The 20,323-nt window shown below is 39.4% G+C and overlaps 1 protein-coding gene and 1 long non-coding RNA gene across 5 annotated transcripts in view; one reads left to right on the top strand and one right to left on the bottom strand.

Annotated features, from left to right (window-relative positions):
• The window catches only part of SLC24A2 (solute carrier family 24 member 2), a 175,467-nt gene that overhangs the window by 129,567 nt on the left and 25,577 nt on the right, over positions 1–20,323 (top strand). For all 4 annotated transcript variants that reach the window (XM_048850541.2, XM_048850543.2, XM_048850546.2 and 1 more), the window contains 2 exons: positions 450–556; positions 17,876–18,010. In XM_048850541.2, the coding sequence (XP_048706498.1) occupies positions 450–556; positions 17,876–18,010 (242 nt within the window). The remainder of the gene's footprint in view (positions 1–449; positions 557–17,875; positions 18,011–20,323) is intronic.
• Positions 10,355–20,323, bottom strand: part of LOC142072221 (uncharacterized) — a 70,419-nt gene continuing 60,450 nt past the window's right edge. Inside the window, exon 3 of the long non-coding RNA XR_012668635.1 lies at positions 10,355–10,558. This is a non-coding gene — a long non-coding RNA (uncharacterized LOC142072221). The remainder of the gene's footprint in view (positions 10,559–20,323) is intronic.

The raw sequence follows: 20,323 nt of genomic DNA, 5'->3' as shown, positions 1-20,323 counted from the left end.
TGTTACTTGCTGATAAAATGGTTTAGTGTCAGTTTTGACTCAAAAGTGTCAGACTTCCCATGGGTTTAGTAAGATTTTTGCATGAGTAAAGGAGTCCTTAAGTTGCAATTAAGAACATAAACATTAAAAAGAACATTTCTAAAACGCAATCAGTTTTTTAATAGATCCTGCAATCCTTATTCAGGCAAAGCTCCCAAAGGTCAAAATTTGTCTCTAAATTACATCTGCTGCTTCCATGGGTTTGCACCAGTGTAACAAGGCCAGAATTTCTCTCTTGTCTTTATTTTTTATATATGTGACTGTGTGTGTGTGTGTGTATATATAAAGGTAAACAGTTCACTAGTAACACTTGATAATTCAAATAGACTGAAATATAAGTGCAGCGTCACTAACAGATTTGTTATCTGTTTCTTTGTTCTGTTTTTTTCCATTTATGGATGATGTTACAGAAAAAATTGAACTCCCAAATACTGCAAAAGTGGAAGTTGAAGTAACACCACCAAATGATGGTTCAGGACCAGTGCAAAATGGAAACATTGTCCATGGAATTGAAGAGGTTACTGTCTTTTATTTTCTTTCTTTCTCTTTCTCTTTACCCTGATAAACATATTCCTGCCTGTTTTTACTATTTTGGAAAGCTAGTGAGTTGGTTTTTACCAAATAGGATCTTACCCTTTCATGCTCTTAGACCTGAACCTACAGCTCAAGGCACTATGGAGAGAGAAAACCCCGTAAAAAGCAATTCTTGGCACTGAAGTTCATACCATGGTTTACTTTAAGTTTAAAAAGAACAGGAGTACTTGTGGCACCTTAGAGGACAAACAAATTTATTAGAGCTTAAGCTTTCGTGAGCTACAGCTCACTTCATCAGATGCGTAGAATGGAACATATAGATAGATAGGTAAGTTGGAAGTTACCATACAAACTGTGAGAGGCTAATTAGTTAAGATGAGCTATTATCAGCAGGAGAAAAAAAACTTTTGAAGGTTTCCGGTATAGGGTGGTGTTTATGTGACCATCGCTTATTAGCACAGTAGTGTCCAGGAAATGGACTGCTTCTGTGGATTGGCCTAGGCTGAGGTTGATGGTGGGATGGAAATTGTTGAAATCATGGTGGAAATCACGCCATCAGGGGCTCGTTCACCTGCACATCTACCAATGTGATATACGCCATCATGTGCCAGCAATGCCCCTCTGCCATGTACATTGGCCAAACCGGACAGTCTCTATGCAAAAGAATAAATGGACACAAATCTGACATCAGGAATCATAACATTCAAAAACCAGTAAAGAACATTTCAACCTCTGTGGCCACTCAGTAAAAGATTTAAGGGTGGCAATTTTGCAACAGAAAAGCTTCAAAAACAGACTCCAAAGAGAAACTGCTGAACTTGAATTAATATGCAAACTAGATACCATTAACTTGGGTTTGACTAGAGACTGGGAGTGGCTGGGTCATTACACATATTGAATCTATTTCCCCATGTTAAGTATCCTCACACCTTCTTGTCAACTGTCTAAATGGGCCATCTTGATGATCACTACAAAAGTTTTTTTTCTCCTGCTGATAATAGCTCATCTTAACTAATTAGCCTCTCACAGTTTGTATGAAGAAAAGGAGTACCTGTGGCACCTTAGAAACTAACAAATTTATTTGAGCATAAGCTTTCATGAGCTACAGCTCACTTCATCGGATGCTCACGAAAGCTTATGCTCAAATAAATTTGTTAGTCTCTAAGGTGCCACAAGTACTCCTTTTCTTTTTGAACATAGACTAACACGGCTGCTACTCTGAAACCTGACAGTTTGTATAGTAACTTCCAGCTTATCTGTATGTATTCTGACGGGGCAAAGCCAGATGGCTATAGAAAAGTAGTGGGAGATAGATATATTAGCTCCAGGCTAAACAAATCCCTGGTGCCAGGATAAGTGAAATGACAGTTGCTCCAGGTCAATTAAGACACCAGGGGCCATTTAAGAACTTTCCAGAAGGCAGGGAGAATGCTAGGTTGATTGGGACACCTGAAGCCAATCAGGGGCTGGCTGAAACTAGTTAAAAGCCTCCCAGTTAGTCAGGTGGGCGTGCATGTCAGGAGCTGTGGGAGGAAGTTGTGCTGTTGGAGAGACTGAGTAGTACACACCATATCAGGCACGAGGAAGGAGGCCCTGAGGTAAGGGTGAAGTGGAGCTTGAGGAAGTGAGGGCTGCTGTGGGGGAAGTAGCCCAGGGAATTGTACATGTCATGTTTCTAAAAGGTCAGCTACCATAGCTGATACTATTAGGGTCCCTGGGCTGGAGCCCGGAGTAGAGGGTGGGCCCGGGCTCCCTCCCCTTTGCCCCCTGATTAATCACTGAGACTGGGAGACAACAGAGACTGTGCAAGGAAGGATAGCTTCTCCTCACCTCCCTCGTTGGCTTATGATGAAAATGGCTCAGTAGACTGTGACCCTTGTCTCTAGAGAGAGAAGGATTACATGGAGGGTCACAGTGAGCCTCTGAGGCTAGTGAAATTCACCAGGAAACGCAGGACCCACGGAGGCAAGGACAGAGCTTTGTCACAGTATATATATATATCTTAGTATATGTTCCATTCTATGCATCTGATGAAGTGAGCTGTAGTTCACGAAAGCTTATGCTCTAATAAATTTGTTCGTCTCTAAGGTGCCACAAGTACTTCTGTTCTTTTTGCGGATACAGACTAACACGGCTGCTTCTCTGAAACCTTTAAGTTTAAACTATACAGACAAATTCTTAGCATTTTCCTTAGGTAAGTTCTAGCAAAAGTTGTTGAACATTGGCAAACTGCAGGAAAATGCTATCCCTGTTGTTACATTGTTTTGCTTTTTGTTATAAATTATCCATTAAATCTCTACTCTTCAACACTACTCTGCTAGTGCTTCCCACCCTAGCCACTTCAGCCTCATTCTGGCAGCTGTTTTGCACATTTCTATAAAGTAGTCACACTGAAACTTACATTCCTTGAAATTTGAAAGCATTTTCCATTCCCTTACAAATAGGAAAAGTCTTATTTTTACAAAAAATATTAATTAAATTTTGAACGTGAACCATTTTGAGAGAGAGTGGCCTATTTTCAAGCAAAAATTATCTCTGCAGTGATAAGAGATACGATACAGTTCACAATTGCAGTATGAAAATAGTGATTTTGATGAAAAGCAAAATGTCAGGGTACAAAATATCTTTAATAAATGTTTTAACCATTTTAGCACAGCTCAAGAGTTTATTTTTGAGAAATATACCTACATGGCCTCAGTCTTGCAAATGTTTAACTTCACGCATTTTTGTAGTTCCATTAAAGTCAGTGAAAATTAAGTATGTGGATAAAAGTTTACAGGACCTCTTATGGCAGAGAATGGCATCCTTCCTAAAGGTTTATATGAGGGCTATATACTATTCCAGCACCTCTCTGAAGATATTATCATGTTCCCCAGAATCTCAGCTTTTATTTTAAAACTAAAGCAGTCTCTTGTGGTGATGAAGAAAACCTGAAATATGTGAATTAAGTGTAACTGAGTTGCAGAGATGAGGAGAGAGCCTGGAACAATAACTCTGAAAGGTGTGAACTGCCCCATTCATCTGAGAGTCTGAGTTCATTGCTGAACCAAAATAAATGTTGAGGCTGGTTTTAACATTAAGCAAAAATGTGTATAATAAAAGAAAAAAAATCCAGCGAGTGATATTAATAATTCCATTCCAGTAGGCTAATGTAGTCATTGATGCATTGTTAGGTTTTATTATCCTACAATAGCACTGAATATTGTGGTGTGGATGAATAATAATTTTGTGGCACACGTGAATATTCTAAAGGATCCACTGTACCATAACTTAGTAAGGGAATCTATCCTGCCTATAGCTAACTCCTGAGAAACTATTCAGAAAAAACAATAACGGAAGAACAATTGTATCTCATAGAAAGGTTCAGATGTTGTCATTTTGCATTATAATGAAGTGGATTCTAAGCCTGTTCAAAAATGGGTCAAGCAACCTCATCACCCAAGACAGAAAAATTTGATGGTTTCATTTCAAATAACTGCAGGACAAGCAGATAACTGCAGGACAAGCAGATATTGCAAGGTTACAATACTGAGCAAAGCTTGGTTTGTTTTTGTTTTGTTTTGTTAAACACTTAAAACTTTCAGTAAGGCAATGTTTGAAATTTTCATGTCAGATCTAATAAGCATTAATGTATACTCAAAATGTACTGTACTGCAGTAGAGGTGGGATGCATTATTTATCCCAGTCAAGAGTAGAGAATCTTACAACCTAAAGAATTCATGAGTAATTCTGCACCTTCAACTCCATCAGTCTTGAAGAAAAGTTTTAGGGGTTCACTTGCACAGAGAGCAACTCGACGGTGACCTGGCCTCAGTTATTCATGCCTTTGTCACCACTCAGCTGGACTACAGCTGGAAGATGAAGCTAGATACACGAATTCAGAATGGAAATAAGGTGTAAAATTTTATCAGTAAGAGTAATTAACTATTGGAACAATTTACCAAGAATTGTGGTGAATTCTCTATCACTGACCATTTTTAAATCAAGATCAGATGTTTTTTCTAAAAGATATATGCTACAAGGTCAGACCAAATGATTACAATGGTCCCTTCTGGCCTTGAAATTTATGAATCTATAAATACTACCAGTTACATTTTGAGGCAGTCTTTCCTGGCACCATTTCCACAGTCTCTCTACTTTTCTTCTTTTCTAGTGATTGCCACTTGAAACAGTCACTGCTTAATTATCCATAAAAATATATTTGTATAAATATAAATTCCATATAAACTGGAATTTTAAAAAATTGTTCTGTTTTTCTGTGATTGTCATAACATGAAAATGCTTCTGTAAGAATCGAATAAACACTCATTCTTTTTTTGCACATTGATCTTTGTCAAAGGTACCCCTGCTTGTCTTTGGCTCAAACACTGTTGGAATATTTGTCCTAGCTGGGCCTGAATGCAGTACTACTCTAAAGCTAAGGAGCAGGAAGAAGGAACAGGCCTTCCTGAAGTGCCCAGTCAATCCTGGGAAAGTAGCATAGACCATACAGAAGGGGGGAAGACAGGCATTGAGTAGAGTGGAAGGAAAACTCAGTGAAGAGTAGGAGATGATGAAGAGGAGAGGCAGAAAAAAGGATATGGGAAGTAAAAAGAGTGGGGGCAGGGTGAAAATTAAGGTGCAATTTTATGTAAAAGGGGCAATTGCCCCTCACAAAGAATCTTGATAAGAATATAAAAATGGCCATACTGGGTCAAACCAATGGTACATCTAGGCCAGTATTCTGTCTTCCAACAGTGTGCAGGTGCTTTAGAGGGAATGAACAGAACAGAGCAATTATGGAATGATCCATCCCCTATCATCTAGACCCAGCATCTGGCAGTCAGAGGTTTAAGGACAAGAGCGTTCATTTGTATCTCTGACCCATTGGCTAATAGCCATTGATGGACCTAGCTTCCAGGAATTTATCAAATTCCTTTTTAAATCCAGTTATAATTCTGGCCTTCACAATACAACTCTGGCCTATGGCAATGAGTTCCACAAGTTGACTGTGCTTTCTGTGAAGTATTTCCTTATGTTTGTTTTAAACCTGCTGCCTATTAATTTCATTGGGTGACCCCTGGTTCTTGTGCTATGTGAAAGGGTAAATATCACTTACTTATTCACATTATCCACACCATTTGTGGTTTTATAGACCTCCATCATATCCCCCCCTTAGTCATCTCCTTTTTAAGATGAACAGTCCCAGTCTTTTTAATCTCTCCTCATATGGAAGCTTTTCCATCCATCTAATCATTTTTGTTGCTCTTCTCTGTGCCCTTTTCCAATTCGGTGCAGTATTCCAGGTGTAAGCATTCCATGGATTATTATAGTGGCATTATGATTTTTTTGTCTTATTATCTATCCCTTTCCTAATGGTTCCTTACATTGTTAGCTTTTTTGACTGCTGCTGCATACTGAGCGGAGATACTTTCAGAGAACTATCCACAATGACTCCAAGATCTCTTTCTTGAGTGGTAACAGCTCATATAAACCCCATCATTTTGCATGTGTAGTTCGGATTATGTTTTCCAGTATGCATTTATTGACATTGAATTTCAGCTGTTATTTTGTTGCCCAAACACCCAGTTTTGTGACATCCCTTCATAACAGTTTGCAGTCTGATTTGGACTTAACTATCTTGGGCAATTTTGTATCATCTGCAAACTTTGACATCTCACTGTTTACCCCTTTTTCCAGGTCATTTATGAATATGCTGAACAGCACTGGTCCCAGTACAGATCCCTTGCGGACACCACTATTTACCTCTCTCCATTCTGAAAACTGACCATTTATTCCTACCCTTTGTTTCCTGTCATTTAACCAGTTACTGATCCATGAGACGACCTGCGTTCTTATCCCATGACAGCTTATTTTGCTTAAGAGCCATTGGTGAGGTACCTTTTCAAAGTCCTAGTACACTATATCCAGTGGATCACCCTTTTCCACATGTTTGCTGACCCTGTCAAAGAATTCTAATAGATTGGTGAGGCATGATTTCTCTTTACACAAGCCGTGTTGACTCTTCCCCAACAAATCGTGTTAATCTGTGTGTCTGATAAGTCTTTTCTTTACTATAGTTTCAACCAATTTGCCTGGTACTTTATGCTTACCAGCCTGTAATTACCAGGACTGCCTCTGGCGCCATTTTAAAAAATGAGTGTTACATTAGCTATCTGCCAGTCATCTGGTACAGCAACTGAGGGTGTCAGAGGCATTCTCCACCTTGAAGGATCAAGCCCCACATTTGCCTTCAGGGGAAAGCCGCTGTCCTGAAAACTGATGGCTGGGGAACAAGTGTGCTCAGGATATAATTTTACTGCCAGAAACTGGATTATGGAACATTATCATAGCCTGTTTGCATTCTGAACCGGCAAGATCTGCAAGGGAAACTAATTGTCTTCTGTGTTGTGTCTACCATATCATATTTCTGTTATTCAGTTCCCATGTCAAGAATACACAGGGTCCCATTTCTGGAAATTTTAGCCTTCATTAGTCCAAACTGTGATAGCTCAATCTAAATCTCTAGATCAGAAACATAATATTGTGAAGTTCTGTATTTGATGCACATTTATCTGAAGTGAAATGCATCCACAATCTAAATACTGGAATTATCATTTTCCATATACCAGCCCCAGAAGTGTCTATAGATAAGCTCTTTCTTCTTGTTTACAAATACTTTTTTTAAATTAAAACAATGAGCATAGGTCTCCCATCAAAGAAGAGAAGAGGGGCTTCTTAGGGTGATCAGAGACTAAAGCTGGAGGAGCAGAGAAATTTTTTTTAATTTATTTTAAAACATTTTGAAATTACACTTTATTTTAAAAAGGTAACTCTGTCTGACTCCCCTCTGTTTTTTCTTCCTTCTTTCCCTTTCCTTTTTCCTTCTCCCTAGTTTTTTTCCCCCTTTTCTTTTCTTTTTGTTTTCTTTTGTTTGAGTACATTTTTTCCTGAGTCTAATTTCTCTTCCCTTCCCTCTCTTGTTTTTTTTTTTTAGTGTTGTACACTCTGGCTGAAATTCACTCCTATGAAGAGTGCAAGCACAAGGCATATGAACCACATGTAGAAGGCTAGATGAATTTCACCCTACTTCAGACCGTCTTTCTCTCTCTTGTCTTCCTCATTCATCTTTCTCTCTTTCCCATCCTCAGTCTCTTGCTCCTTCCTTTCTTCCCAGGCCCATCTTCAAATTCTCACCTCCTGACCCCAGTTTTCTCCAGCAGAGGATCTAACTTCTGCTGGACCTCTTACCAGACCAGGGCTCCAATCCATGGAATAAGCCCGGATCTCTGCTTATTCTGCCGCTGCTTGCAGGAGTCTTGAGAGACCTTCCCTTGTAGCCCTGTCCATCAATCCAAGCCAGTTATATTAATGTTGGGTCCAATCCAAGTCCCACTGAGGTCAAAAGGAATGACTCCTATTGACTTCAGTGAGTGTTGGTTCAGGCCTCTTGAGAGGGAAAAAAATACACTGGGATAATTTTTTTTCTAATCCAATCTGTAAATGTTCCTTTTTTTGTCCTGGCCAACCTATGCTTTCTTCCCTCTTGCAATGTATTCCATCTTACTTTGGATTTAGTCCTAGTTATTGTATCTTTCGTTTTGACCTTTAACAGGTTTCCATGAAGGAGAAAGTTCTTTTATATAAAACGGTATATTTCTAGCTTAGTACTGAGCATGTCCGACAAAATGCAAAGAGGAGTAGAAGGACAGTGATGGTATCTCATTAAATAATTTATAGGTTACCATACAGAGAAATGATCTTTCTGAAAGTTCTCCCTCCCCACCCCTCTTAACAAGTATTTGATTAAGCTGTTTGAGCTGTAATCATTCTAACCTGTGGCTTTCCTAAAAATAACATCCAATTTCAAGTTAACACCTTCTCCTCCCGCCTCCCACACACACACACACCCTTTCACCAGTTTCCATGGAAACCTAATTGGAAAACTTATATATGCCAACCATCTCAAAGATAACTTTTCATGAAAAGAAAAGGCACCTTGGATGCAATGAGAACACATCACTAAGCCTCCAGTGTTTTCAGTGTGATTACTAAACAGCTTACTTGAGCAACTGTGGTAAAGTGGATTTAGCTTTCTTCACCAAAGAGCAGCACATGGTTAGTGCATTTCAGGACAAAGCTTTTGTCTGCGGCATTTATTCCCTTCCAAGGAACATGTGATCCTTTTCATCAAATTAATGTGATTTGAATCTAAGTATAGGCGTGTTCTCAGTCACTAGATGTGTTTCCCAAAATATTTTAAATGCTTCAGTTTGGGAAAGAAAGGGGAAGAGATGACAAAAGCCTTTGTTGAAAGGTAATAATATATCCCAAAGTGCCTGATATTCTTTTGATCAGTAAGCATATATTTTCTGCTGCCTGAAAATCTTCTTTGCCTTTTCATTGAGCCTGAAATAATTGCACAGATCTCTCTTGTCACTTTAACTTTTATGTAACTTAGAGATCGTTGCACTGCCATAAAATGGGATTGACCATTGTATTCCCAAGGCTATTTACTGATCTGTTCTACATTTTTTCCCTTTTTCTGAAAAATAGGACAGTGGGAAAGAGGCTACAAGACGGGCTTAGTCATCAGTTGCATCTCCAGATCACTATGACTGTTATTTCCATTTGCAGGCCTGCTGAGCATAGTTTGTAATACAGCACTCTATGTGTCTCTTTCTATACCCACCAGTGAATGCTGCAGTGTAACTTTGAGGGAAATAAATGGGTACAAATTCAGAATTTTCTAGTTTCCCAGGATTCCAGCAGTAGACCCGGAAGTTGTACAGATTGCAGTAATGGCATATGGGTTAAAAATCATCCACATATTCCTTATCAGCATAAAATCCAACCAAAAAATCTAGCCTCCTCTTGGTGGTTTCACAGTACATGGAGGATTTACATACACCCTTGCCATTAATGTGAGTTACCTATGTAAATGGAATGTATCCTAAGAAGAAATAGGTGCAGGGTAGCATAACTTGAATTTTTGCCACATGATTCCACAAAGAAAGGTTGCTCTTCTTTCTGTCTTAGGTATTTATATGGCCACAGTTACTGTAGGAACTCAGCACCTCACAAACTTTAATTTATTTAGCCTTACTACACCTCTGTTAAGTAGGGGGAAGTATTATTATCCTCCCATTTTACAGATGAGGAATTGGGAGACAGAGGCTAAGTAACCTGCCCAAGGTCATCCAGAAAGTCTATGGTTGAGACCCAGACTAGCACTCTAACCCACTTAACTGTCTTCCCTCTCTGTCTCGGTGAGGACATAAAATAGCCTGAGATTTGCTTTTTTGAAGAACAAAAGTAGATCTTAACATTGAACAATAAGATATCAATTTGAGGCAGGCAACATTTTGAGATGTCATTCTATTTTTATCTTAGTTCCCTCATAAAGAAAGGTCATGTTGATGGCTGGTGTCCACTGTCTAGAAACAAATAGCCACGACAGTCTTTTGCAACACTAAGAAGCAGAAAATGGATAGGAACACTCTTACACATGCTATGATATCTATCCTTCAGCATGATCAAAGGGAATCATAAATGGTCCCTGTCTGCCTCTTTACCATTTTCACTGGAAACCTGATCCTAATTCTGTGCTGATTATCTGTGTCAGGAATCCGTATACAGGAGAAAAGCACAAAAAGAAAAATATATAGTCCTTGTCTAATTTGGGGCAATATAATGAGCCTCAAAACTTAGTATTTTTAACTCATATGAGATACCTGTTATAAGATGTACTCAATTTATTGTAAGCAGTTAATAAGTATTTTCACACTTGGGAACACTGATAAATTTTGAGGTGGGTTATTTTATTTGTTTTTCAGACCTTTTTACATCCAAAATAAAATGCAGTTTCAGACGCAGTCCTCGATGAACAACTGTTTTTCCTGAGTAATATATTTTGAGCATAAACCTCTAAACAGACAAGTCTTCTCTGCTGTTTGCTAGAAGCAGTGAATACACGATGATTTTGGCAGATGGGAATCGGTATAATCTGTTGGTTATAAACAAAAGAGTTACTGATGAAATGTCACCATCTGTTGGCATTGTTGAAATGCTCTGAGTCACACAGTCATTACTTATTACTGTATAGTTTTCTCAGAAATGGCCTGATTATGAGTAAACTAATAGGAGATGGTGTCTAAGAAGTTACAGGGAAGATAAAACTACTGAAGTTAGAGGAGAGTGTCATTTTCATTATTGTAATGTGATACATGCAAGAGCTGAAGTGTAGAAAAACCAGACTCAGCCTTTATAGAGAGTATCTCAAAAGACAGTATGGACAGTAAATTTGTTGTGGAAATTAAAATACGAGACACATTCCAAAATTCTTTTCTCAACCTTCATTTTTGTAAAATAAAAACTTGAATTTTTTGTTGCAAAAATACCCTACTGACCCACAATGTAACATGTAAAGGGGATATCTGTCTAATGTAGTTCTTATTACATTTTATTTATTTATTTATTTATATGTAATGCGGTAGCACTTATAGCAGTGGTCCCCCAACTTTTTCCGTCGCACCCCCTCTTAACCCATAATGGAAGCTGTATGCCCCCCCCACCAGAAGACTGTGATCAGGAGCCACAGCTGGGAGTGGAGCCAGAGCTGCCATCACGAGCTGGGGCCTGTGGTCAGGGGCCCAAGCTGGGGGTGGGGCCGGAGCAGAGCTGGGGGCAGAGTGGGGCTGGCCAGCACTCTCTCCCCGTCCCCAAGGACGTTTCATGGATGTTTCTCCATGCCCCACAGTTTGGAGATCACTGACCTGGAGGCTTAGTCAGGGATCTGGGCCCATTGTATTAGGCACTGTTCATGCACACATAAAAAAAGATGGTCCCTGTTCCAAAAAACTTACTAAGTATAAGATGAGAGAAAACAGGTGAATATAGCATGCAGGCAGAGAGGGCAGGGAGCCTAGCACAAGAGAATAGTGAGACAATTAAGATTAGTGTAGCAAGTAAACCACGCAAATTACCTTTTCATGTAATATCTTTGGTACAGTTACTGTTTTATGAACAACTGTAGCGAGTTCACACATTTCTTAATAAAAAAACCCACTTATTTAATACCTGTCGCAGTATAATAAGTTTAATGGGGAAGACTATAAAGAATATAATGGTAAGTTATTCTCTTCACTGACAGTTCACTGAGGCAGTCAGTTTGAAAGGAACAGTATTAATATATTCTGGTGGTTATCTAGAATACTAAAGAATTAGTTCTATTCATAACATGAATAACATGTATAGTTACATTTTCCTTGGCATATTCTGATCCACATTTTCAAATGAGGCCTCTAAAATGCACCTGCAAAATTTGTGGGCACATCCATCTGCTTACACAAATGTATATTTGTATGGACAGATAGACATTTACACACGTATGGCCTGACTTTCAACCTAACCTTAACCTGACCTCTATGTGACTGCAGTTGTTATTAGGCTGGGTTTAGGAATCCAGGCAATGAAGATATCTAAGTACTTCACAACACTCACAAATGTATCTTTTTAGCATTCTTCCTTGGCAGTGCCCTTTGTGCTAGACTGGTATTGGCTTACATTTTTCTCAACCAGATTTCACCAGACAATTAATTTTTTTGTCCTACTTTCTTTGTTTCTTTCTTGTTGTTTCATGAGGGAAATATACCTAATATTGTTAGACTGGCACATTGACTTCTGATCATACAGGCATCCAAGGATCATCAAAGTGACGTTTCATCATTAATTATTAAAAACCAGGAATTTTAGTAAGGACACGGAATTCCATTCACACTTGAAAATACTCCCACAAAAATTTATCCCACAGATGGGTTTAATTCAGAAATATTGCAACATCTCTGACCTGTCTAGCTTGAGTTATTTCACTCCTAGAATCATTGAATAATAGAATAGTAGGACTGGAAGAGATCTCAGGAGGTCATCTAGCCAAGCCCCTGCACTCAAGGCAGGACTAAGTATTATCTAGATCATCCCTGACAGGTGTTCGTCTACATTGCTCTTAAAAATCTACAATGACAGAGATTCCACAACCTCCCTAGGCAATTTATTCGAGTGCTTAACCACCCTGACAGTTAGGAATTTTTTTCCTATTGTCCAGCCTAAACTGCCCATGCTGCAATTTGGGCCATTGCTTCTTGCCCTATCCTCAGAGACTAAAGATAAAAAATTTTCTCCCTTGTCCTTGTAACAACTTTTTATGTACTTGAAAACTGTTATCATGTCCCCCTCCCCAGTCGTCTTTTCTCCAGACTAAACAAAACCAATTTTTTCAATCCTCCCTCATGTTTTCTAGACCTTTAATCATTTTTATTGCTCTTCTCTGGACTTTCTCCAATTTGTCCACATCCTTCCTGAAATGTGGCCCCCAGAACTGGACACGATACTTCAGTTGAGGCCTAACCAGCCCGGAGTAGAGCAGGAGAATGACTTCTCGTGTCTTGCTTAGAACGCTCCTGCTAATACATCCCAGAATGATGTTTCCTTTTTTTTAAACAGCATTACACTGTTGATGCATATTTAGCTTGTGATCCACTCTGACTCCAAGATCCCTTTCCACAGTTCTCCTTCCCAGGCAATCATTTCCCATTTTGTATGTGTGCAACTGATTGTTCCTTCCTACGTGGAGTACTTGGCATTTGTCCTTATTGAATTTCATCCTATTTATTTCAGACCATTTCTCCAGTTTGTCCAGCTCATTTTGAGTTTTAATCCTATCCTCCAAGGCACTTGCCACCCTTCCGAGCTTGGTATCATCTGCAAACTTTATAAGTGTACTCTCTATGCCATTATCTTAATCATTGATGAAGATATTGAACAGAACTAGACTCAGAACTGATCCCTGCGGGACCCCACTTGTTATGTCCTTCCAGCATGACTGTGAACCACTGATAACTACTCTCTGGAATGGTTTTCCAGCCAGTTATGCACCCAACTTATAGTAGCTCCGTCTAGGTTGTATTTCCCTAATTTGCTCCTGGATGAGTTGACTGTAAGTGTAACACTCATATTGTCTCAGAGGCGTGGTGGTTTGTTTTTTTCCAGCCTCTTGTGGGTAACTCAGTGTTGCTTTTCCCCATTAGTCAGATTTTCAAAGATGCTGAACATCTTCAGCTTCTGTTGATTTCAATGTGAGTTCTTGGAGCTCATTAACTCTGCAAATCAAGCCCTGATTCTGCATCCTTTATTCTTGCAAGTTAGAAATGAAAGATTAGACCTTAAAAACCAAATTGTGCCTACTATAATGTATGCACAGCTTCCGTTATTGCCAGTGGAACTGGTATGTATATGACTAAGGGCAGAATTCAGACCTAGAATGGTAATAATTACTTGTGATGTGTACAATATCTTTCTGCTAAGTATTTTCACCAGAATAAGAGACCTGCAACCAATTGAAGTGTATGCTTCCCTTTTTCTTTACTACAGTATCTGCAAAATCTCTGCTTAGAACCCAGAGTCACATGCAGAATTACAGAAGCTGCCACCTGCTCCTAATTCCATAGCCATTCACAGTGCCTTGTGGTTCTTTGTATTTTTTTATAACTGTGAGTTTTAAATTTTTTGCCACATAAACTGCAGACTTGTGCCTAAAACCTGGCGAAAAGAAACCAGAGAATAAAATGACACTGTTTTCCCAGTGTGTGCAAACAGTAAAAGTTTTTGTTTTGAACTGAAGAGACTGTGATTTAGTTCAGATAACTCGCTCTTCATGTCACCAGCTCCACATTTGTCACTATAATTAGCCTCCTTTCCATCCCTCTGTAGAATTATGTGGTGAGTTTCTGAGGTTTCAAAGTTTGTGATATTTTCTATGCCCATGTAAGACAACAATGGGTCTGATTCTGAACTCATCAATACTTGGGTAAATCATGAGTAATTGCATTGCCAGTGGAGTTAGTCCTCATTTACAAAGAAGAAAGATCAGAATCAAAAGGCATATGATCAGAATGGACAGTACTGCATGCACGAATTGTGTGTTTAACATCTGCATGTTCTACAAATGTGTGTGTGTGTCCATATACATATCAATATATGTTCAGAGTTACAATGATTAAAGAGGATTGTTAATCTCAGCTAATCTCTAAATATGATAATTCAGAAAATACTTAGTCATTCAATGCTGTTTTTGAAACTAATGTTTATGGAGGTTTATTCCTGCTGCGTCTGCTGCTTGAAATATACCCGGCCACTCAGAAAGAGTTACCTAGGCAACCTTTCAATTGCTTCTTTTGTGCTCCTATTTTCCTCAGTAATCATTATTTCAAAGCTAGGTATCTAGCCTCATCTGATTCCCGCACCCCTAGTTGCTTCTGCCAGAATCTGGAGACAGAGAGAACAGATTTGGTTTGAAGGAAGTAGTCTTGCACCTGCATATGTTTTCTAAAGAGGTCAAACTGCCATAGATTATGGAAATGAAGGGCAGAGCATCTGCCTACTTTGGCAGTGTACAGAAAGATAAAAGGGCGCGCCAATCTCTTAAACCTTTCAGATGCTTAACGTTCTGTGGCGAGTGTGTGACCAGTTGTATCCATATCTGTTTGTAAAATCTTGTCATGATAAATACCTGTGACTCTTCAGTTCACTGTCATTTTTTAATCACTCAGATTAGTTGGGAATTTCTAGAAGTATAGGGACTAACAAGATATGGTCTTCTCTTAACATGTGTGTATAATTGGTAAGGCAGCTGCATCTATGAACACATCAAGAGGGAACTGTGGATATGGGCTCGATTGTATCTTTGTAAATCTGGCAAAACTCTAGTGAAGTCAATGGAGTGATACAGATATAAAACTGGAAAAAATTCGGTCAGAATCAGGTTTTGTGTCCCTTAGTGTTGATAGGAACATTTAAAATGATCACTTTATAGAGATGACAACCTTGAGTTACTTGTAGAGTAATCAAACGGATGATTTTCTAGTCAATAATTAGGAATGGATTTTGAAACAGAACTATTAATAAATCCCCAAAATTACAGAGCTGTGCAATAAACTAACCAAATCAAGTAGATTCTGAAACCAGCCTCTTGCAGCACTGTTAAAAACCTTAACTAAGCACTGTTAACACAGGGTCTTAACTCATAGAAAGGTGATGATAATGTTCCTCAGCACAGTATAAACTTATTGGAAGAATAGTATGTAATTTTCAGAAAGGTCTGAGATCTCAATTATAATCTCTTTTTAAAATGACTTTTAAAAGTAGGCACATCCTGCATGCTCTGAGGAAAATCCAACTTATATTGTCTTTGGGCTTTCTCTTACTGAACTCAGTGGGAGATTTTCCAGTGAATTCAGGGGGGTTGGATCAGGCCCTTTGTGGGACAGAACCATTCAGGCTGAATTTTGTGTTGGCTTACACAGCAGTGTAAATTAGATCTGGTGTAACCCCATTGACATTGCCTCTTTGAGTTACACCAGGGATGAATTTGGCCTCGTGGGCAAAAAGGCCAGAAAATAGGTGTAAGTGTCAAAGTAGTCTAGGTCATGCCCATTAGCGGCAGACTATGGCAGTCCTAAAGGGTCTTATGTCACCTGCATGCAGAGGAGTGAAAGGAGGGCAGAGAAACAGGAAAAGTGATGTGGCTAGCCGTAAAGGACCTATGTCACAGGAGACATCCCTCCAAGCTTATCCTGTGGTAAGTGGCTGAAAACCAATTAACAGTAGGGTGTAAAAACAAACAAAAAACACTTGTGTGTAGAGAGGTTAAAATGTTGGAGTGAAGATCCATCATGTGGGTGAAAGTTTTTCCCTAAGGTTTTGCTGGTTAGTTGCTAAAAAATTGATGTGCTACTGGAAGGTCAGAGGGCAAAACATTATGGATGGTCTTGATTCAGACCTTGGTTACTCTGGTTTTGCCCAGTATAACCCAGGATGGAGGAAACAGTGGTGGAAGTCTGTTTGGAGATGTGTCAGAGGCATAAAGTGAATACAATCCCTGTAGCCTGATCTTAGATTATGTATTAATTATATTGATTACGTAAGAATCTCCAGTTATCACTTTGAGGGTTGACAGGTTCTTGCCCCAAGATCAGGCCCAGTATAATTTAAATTATTATATAGTTGGGAACCCTGATGTGCACAGTTGCAACACTCACAATATAGGAATTAATAGAGGAAATATAGTTTATTAATACGTTTAGCACAGTTACAAAGACCCCAACTCAGTAAGATAGAGATACTACAGAACGTACATCTGCACATCCATATACTCGCATCATCCCTTGTAGAACAACCTGCAATGTTAGCCATCATCTTCCTCATTAGCATCACCTTCCTCATCATCACCAGTGGCCATCTTTCTGGAACTACCCAAGGACTACATCTCTCTCTCCTACTGCCCCTAGTCTGGGATGCCACTTTTATACTATGTTACACTGACGCCGTTATGTTCAATGCATATTCAGTAGGGGATTTTTCCCTTCTTATTGTTTGTATTTCCTCACCTCACTAATGTTGGAGTGTCTTTTTTCTATAGGTTAGTATTTCAATGATCTCAATTTATTATATACATCACTTTGTTACCATGGCCCTTTTGTGGTTAGGTATCACATTTGTTATTTCTGTCCTAACTAGTTATTTTGGTTCTTTCCAAGTTCTAAGTTGTGGTGTACCTGTTAAGTTTAAAAGGGAATGAAAGTTAGGAAAGCCCCTATGCCGACCTGCTGTAACGCATCCTATATGTTAAAGGTCGCAGTTATACATGGACCTTATGCTTTAGCTCCATTTATCTAGGTGAAAGTCCCAGACATAAGTATGCTGACTTGCTGAAGCTAATGTCTTACAGGATACGGGCCTGTAGGTTTCTTGCATTACTGCCGAATATAATGCAAAGCAGTAAATATAATGAAGGTGAGCTAGCCCACTGGGCTACAATAGCAGTGAATATAATAAAGTAAACTAGCCCACTGGGCTACATCCCCACTCTGCCAGGATGCCTGAAGCTGGTCAGTGCAATCCCAAAGAATGGCTAGCATTGGCAACGGAGGGGCCACGGATTCATTGCATCCTCAGGCAACCTTTGCCAGCAGGATTCATGTGACGCTCTAGCTGCAGTTTAGTGCTCCACTGCCCTGGCTGCTATCGCGTAGACTCCTGGCAGTGTAAACATAATCTGCCCCTCTTCAGGGGTAGAACCCTTTGGGGCACAGGCTGGTGCAGCTTGCACCTTCCTGCACCAACACTGGCAATTCAAGCCCAATAGTTGTAATATAGCTGGAGCTAATGAGTCTTTCTTCAAGGCGTGAAGTTCGCATGACTTTCTCCGAAGAGATCGCTGACTTTATTCACCCAATTTACCTTCTATTCATTTCCATTTTTATGACAGAATTCAGAAGATGATGATGAAGAGCAGCCTCTCAGCCTGGCCTGGCCTGACACCTTACGCAAACAGCTCATCTATCTTGCTGTTTTCCCCATTGTTTTTCCATTGTGGATTACCCTGCCAGATGTCAGAAAGCCTGTGAGTACCGCACTGTTGTTATAAGTTGATGTGTTTTGCACAATGAGATGGTTTCATTGAACAAATTCAAACTTCTCCGTCTTCTTGAACATTTTTAACCCCCTTTGGCATAGTTTTAATATAGTTTAGGATCCCTCTATTTTAAGGCAAAGATGTGATAAAGAACTTTGTGCGGTTTACAAAGCCTAGTGGATTAATGAAAAAGTAGAGTTTGTGATTTTTCAGCAGTTTCACTTGTGGAGAAAATACAACACCAGAATTCTGAAGCAAACATCAACCTTAAACCAAGTAGTAATCTGGGAGGTATCGTTGTGAATGTGTTGCCATTATGTGCATAAATATTTTATGGCACAAAGAGAGAAACTCTTTCTTGTGGGTCTTGATAATTGCATTTCTTGATGTCCACTATGCATTACTTAACACCATAGGAAGTCTACCTTTCAGGAACGCACAGACCACTAACAGTTCCTGTATCCTAGTGTCTCCGAAACAGCAGTAGAGTCTGTGCTTTCTATAAATACTTACTTTAAGAATTAAACATTCAGATTTAGTCAAATAAAATGATTATATATAATAGTGCCACTTTGCATGTCTGAGGCACCTTTCAACTTAGGCTCAAAATACTTTACAAACAAAGGTCCATGTTGCATCACAGCTTCCTCTGGCAACTCATCAACATGGCCAAAGTGCTAACAGGGCTTCTCCTGAGAGCAAACGTCCTGAGGACCCACATCGTTCTCTGATTCGATACCACAAACATACTTTAGCCACCCCTAGTGGCGCTTCAGTCTTCAGAGTGGTTGTACTTCCATCTTTTCATGTTCTCTGTATGTATAAATATCTTCTTACTATATGTTCCATTCTATGCATCTGATGAAGTAGGCTGTAGCCCACGAAAGCTTATGCTCAAATAAATTTGTTAGTCTCTAAGGTGCCACAAGTACTCCTTTTCTTTTTGCTGATACAGACTAACATGGCTGCTACTCTGAAACCTATCAGAAATGAATGCAGCCTCAGCCAGTATTACTATCTGCGCTGATTCCCTGTGAGTTAAAAGATTGATGATGCATGTCCTCCTGACTTGGTCTCTGAGTCTCCTACTTCTTCACTCCCAGCCCACCCACTTCTCAGTCTCAGATCTTGGACCCTATCAAGAAACATGCACAGGAGAGGGGAATGTGGGACACAATACTAGGGAAACAGCTGACTCTCGCTATCAAAAAAGAGAATTGTAATGTTAAGATGATACTGTCTGCCCACGAATGTCAGGGGAACAATCAGATCCTTAGGGCATGTCTACACTACAGGTGCTACAGTGGCATCTGTTACCTATATTGACATTAAGACTCCTTACAACTCACCTAGTGGTGGTAGCTAGGTTGATAGAAGAATTGTTGCCTCAACCTAGCTGTGATTAGGTCGACATAACTATGGTGTTCAGGGGTATGAATTTTTCACACACCTGAGAAACATATCTAGGTTGATCTAAATTTTAAGTGTATACCAAGGGTGTAGTTAATTAAGCCCCACAACACCCCTGAAAGGAATGGTACGTAATGCAGGACTCTCCTGGATTTAACAGGGCACAGCAGTTTATGGCAAACTGAAGAAGAGTACTATAGAGAGACAAGGTAGATGAGGTAATATGTTTTACTGGACTTACTTCTGTTGGTGAGAGAGACAAGCTTTCAAGCTTTACAAGCTACACAGAGCTCTTCTTAGTTAATTGACACTTCAAGGGTTTTAGGAAGGCAGAATATAATTATCAGAGCCAATACACAGGGGTTAACATGTTTACTTTTACTAAAAAGGCCATTAGATGTCTCTTGACCACAAGTGATCAGAACATTTGATTTACATCCCATCCCAGTGATGGCCCCTCTCCCCTGAACACCCTGCTAAGGTATTGGTGCAGTATTGATTCAAAGGAAAGATTGCCACCTATTGGATTCCTAATACCACTGCCTGCAGCACTTAGATTTTCCACACAAGTACTGACCCTGCTTAGCTTATCTGACCCTACTTAGCTTGTGACATCTGACAGGGTCACTGCACAGCATGGGCTCGCCCTACAACACAGTACAGTGGAAGATTAAATACTTAAAGCCAAATTCAGTTCTGAGACCAGTGCAGGCAAGTTGTACAGGTCTAACTGAAAGAGGAATTAGGCCTACACAAATCAATTTTTAAAAAACATTTTTTATTTTTAAGATGTTTTAACACAAGTAAAATTAAATCTAAAATGGTCATGAATGCCATCAGTGTGAAATCTAGACAGCTTCAAAAAACGAGTTAAAAGTAGTTTCAGTTATT

The sequence above is a fragment of the Caretta caretta genome, chromosome 5 (assembly GCF_965140235.1).
Source record: "Caretta caretta isolate rCarCar2 chromosome 5, rCarCar1.hap1, whole genome shotgun sequence".
Taxonomy (NCBI): domain Eukaryota; kingdom Metazoa; phylum Chordata; order Testudines; family Cheloniidae; genus Caretta; species Caretta caretta.
The sequence above is the reverse complement of the archived record's forward strand: the minus strand, read 5'-3'. Positions and strand labels throughout refer to the sequence as shown.